The sequence below is a fragment of the Triticum aestivum genome, chromosome 2D (genome assembly GCF_018294505.1).
Source record: "Triticum aestivum cultivar Chinese Spring chromosome 2D, IWGSC CS RefSeq v2.1, whole genome shotgun sequence".
Classification (NCBI taxonomy): domain Eukaryota; kingdom Viridiplantae; phylum Streptophyta; class Magnoliopsida; order Poales; family Poaceae; genus Triticum; species Triticum aestivum.
Genome location: NC_057799.1, coordinates 53416166 through 53419636, shown reverse-complemented (window position 1 = coordinate 53419636; position 3471 = coordinate 53416166). Strand labels below are relative to the sequence as shown.

General features: G+C 48.7%; 1 protein-coding gene across 1 annotated transcript; it reads right to left on the bottom strand.

Annotated features, from left to right (window-relative positions):
- Window positions 1-305: 305 nt before the first annotated feature.
- LOC123048660 (ABSCISIC ACID-INSENSITIVE 5-like protein 3) lies at window positions 306-1289 on the bottom strand. Its single transcript, XM_044471711.1, has 2 exons — window positions 1063-1289; window positions 306-919 (listed from the first exon to the last, which is right to left on the bottom strand). Exon 2 carries the CDS (start codon window positions 866-868, stop codon window positions 455-457), a length of 414 nt encoding a protein of 137 aa, XP_044327646.1. The 5' UTR covers window positions 869-919; window positions 1063-1289; the 3' UTR covers window positions 306-454.
- Between the last annotated feature and the right edge of the window lie 2182 nt (window positions 1290-3471).

Sequence of the window (3471 nt, the reverse complement as noted above, 5' to 3'; positions counted from 1 at the left end):
GTCGAGGGATGTCCAAATTCCAAGCCAAGAGGTTCTCGCGAAAACGCAAGCGAGAAGGATGTGGTTAATTGTCTCCACCTGTTGGTTGCAAAACGGGCATGAGGCTTGATGTGGCAGATCTCGGCGTGCCAAACGGTCAGAGGTCCAGCAACCGTTCCGCATGGCTAGCCACGCGAAAAAATGGCATTGTAGTGGCGCCTTGTGCCTCCAAACGAACTCCGCGTATGTTGCCACTTCTCGTCCAATGAACTTTGCGGCGTACGCAGATCTAATTGAGTAGGATCCATTTTGCTTACAAGGCCACACGATGGAATCCGGTGTCTCCACATTGAGCGTTTAAATTCAAAATACACAGAGCTTGCAAATACGCGGTAACTATGGTAAATCTTGAAATTTAGAGCGGTAACCAAAAGCCTGATGATACGTAGCTAAACTTTACAGCAGTAGTAATAAACTAGCGCCGCCCTCGTACACGGCGTCCAGCACGGGGCCGGCGCCGACGCCTGAGGGGCCAATGCGCGCCGGCGCAGCCCCCGGCGACGGGCACGCCGGCGCGCGAGAGGAAGTCCTCCAGCGTCATCTCGCCCACCGTCGGCTGGCGGCCGCGGCCGGCGCTCTCGATGTCGCGCCACACCTCGTCCACCGTCTTCTTTCCCGTCCCGGCGCCGCGCGGCTCAGCGTCGGCGGCGGCGGCGGGGAGCACCGTGCGCAGGGGGTCCTCCAGGTTCATGCTCCACAGCGGCTCGCCCAGGTGGCTCTCCACCTCGTTGAGCGTGAGGCCGTACAGGGACCCCTGCCGCGCCAGGGCCCCTCCCCCGCCGCCCCCGCCGCCGCCGCTGCCGAGGGACGACATTGTCTGAACTCCCATCCACGCGCCAACCTCCGACAGCCACCCCCTCACCTCACGTGTCGCGATCAGCTGCAGCCAGCACAGGTCAAACACGCCATTACAAACGGAAAGAACAGCAACCACCGAGGTCGGCCGGTCAATGGAAAGAGAAAATCTTGCAAGCAACCAAGCAACAGGGAGACGAAGAGAGAAAGAAAATGGTGCAGTTTTACCTGGCTCGGGACCAGATCAGAATCCGGTGAGGCAGAGGAGAGTATTAATTTAGGATTGCCGCAAGAGGGGCTCCGGCCGGCCGTGTGGGGGAGAAGGGGGCTGCTAAAAGGGTGAGAGGAGGAGAGGGAGCTGGAGCTGGAGCTGGTGGTGAAAGAGGAGACGATGATGCCTTTACAGTGCTACAGCATGGGCAGCTACGTTGTATTTTTGGCCGAGGTGAACAGTAGGAGCAGTGAGTGAGAGAGTGACACTGATGATGAGTAGGGTAACAATAATAATAGGAATGCCGGCTGGGCCACCACACCAGAGGCAGAGAGTGACACTAATGATGAGTAGGGTGTAATAATAAGAGTGCCGGCTGGGCCACACCAAAGGAGAGAAGCTCATTGAATAACAAAAGGAGTTTTTTTGGGGCTTTCAGCTTGGGTTCCATGTCCTTGTTTTATCAGTGCCGAGGTGCCTGAATGTTGAACATTCAAAAGAGAAACATAAAATGTTTGGTGTCCAATATTTTTTCCCTTCATGCAGGTAGGCAGATCAGGTACTAGCATATTTTTTTTATCCAAAAAAAGGGGTAGCATATTTTTTTGCCCTAGGAGCCAACCAAACACCATCATATTCGTATGCTCAAATTAAGCCTGGCCGAGGAAGAGGAATCCGCTCCTACCAAAGGCAAAAAAGCCACCGCTCGATATGGAAATGGCAACTTCAGGCCACACAACACCACACCGAGGAAAATTCCTTGTGCCTCCATTAGCCCTGGCAGCCCGTGATTAAGCCTAGTTAATCGAGCATTGCGGGGTGTGATGATGGCCGAGCACACTGCGATTTCAGCTTGTTTATTCATCGGTTCCCGTTGCATGAAACAACTTCTCCTCCCCTTCCCCACCTTTGCCTTGAAGGAACAACCACGCGCGCGCACACACACAACTTTCGTCGTCCAATGGCAGGGCCGGATAAAGCCTCTCTTGTAAGCAAGATCCATAGCAAAGTTTTATCCTCTAATGGTGCTAATTATCACGCCTTGCTCCACCAGAGCGGACACTGATGTTGCCAGTTGGGCATTTAGCATTAGTGGCATATGATCTTCCTTATTCCTTGGGGAAAAGGCATAAATTGAAAAATGACACTCACGAAGGAGCACTAAGTTCTAAGACAATGGCCACACACAAAAAAAATATGGAACTACTTTGCGCACGACGGGAGCATGACCGATTTATGCACGATGCAAAATCAGACGATGTTCTGCAGTTTGCTTCCTCACACCAACGGCTTGATTAACAACATCGTGCGTTCAGATGACGTCGTGTGTATAGCATTGTTCCAGAAAAAAAGATTGTTTTGTAGCTACATGTGTTCATCATACGATGCAGAGGCGTCTCAAAGAGTGTCCTCCTCCATGTCTAAAAGGAAGGAAAAGTTGTCTTGCAACTAACCTTTTTTTTTCAACAATTACCGGGAAAGAGGGTCCTTACCTTAGTATATTACTCAAAAGGTTGCCAAGGTTGCAGGGTAATGAGAGAAGAGGTATTGTTGCCAAGACATAGCGACACTCTATTGGAAAGGTTCTTCAAACCTACAAGTCCAAAGAGAGAAATGTGAATCAATGTTCCTAATGGTAGTGTAGAGAGTGTTGATCTCTCCTCCCATGTACTCCCTCCATCTCAAAATAAGTGTATCAACTTTAGTACAACTTTGTGCGGAGGGAGTATGGGGAAAAAAAATCAATTTTGCAAGCAAGTTCAACAATGAGAAGATCAAATCACCCAACTAAAAACAAGCAATTCCACGAGATCAAACCATCCATGGAAAGAATAATTGGTTAACTCATGCTGATTGCTTTCTACCCTTGGTTGTCCCTAGGTGTACGTGGCGGATCCTGTTGAGCACGAGAGAGGGAGAGAGAAAACATTTCCCCCGTTTGGTCCATTCAGCAAAGTGTTGTACCCGATAATTGGTGCCTGATTGCGTTACTAGGAACTCCGTCCGACGAAAACAATGTAAAGGATGAAAAAACACTACTTGGGTGTCTTGAGAGTCTATCTGATAATATCACATCCACCGATAATACTATTTTTCTGATGAATCTATCGGTATTGTTTTGATAACGTACATATTGGTAAAATTTCCATAAACTTTGTCAAAGTCTGTAAATTTTTTACTATGACAAAATATATACAGTACATTGTAATTGAGCGATGTATGTGTAAGACAATTTGTAAAAGAAGGATATCCAGTACTGTATATATGCATCCTTGAATGCCGAGCCGGTCCGACCATCATTCTCCTCCGATGTCCACAAAAAGTAAATACGATCTTGCAAGCAAGTTCAACAGTGAGAAGATCACATTCATGCATTTAGAAAAATGAAGCGACGAGATCAAATCATCCATGGAAAGGTAGTAAAT

Coding starts and splice junctions, on each gene's coding strand:
- LOC123048660 (XM_044471711.1), bottom strand. CDS start 868: ATGGGAGTTCAGACAATGTCGTCCCTCGGCAGCGGCGGCGGCGGGGGC.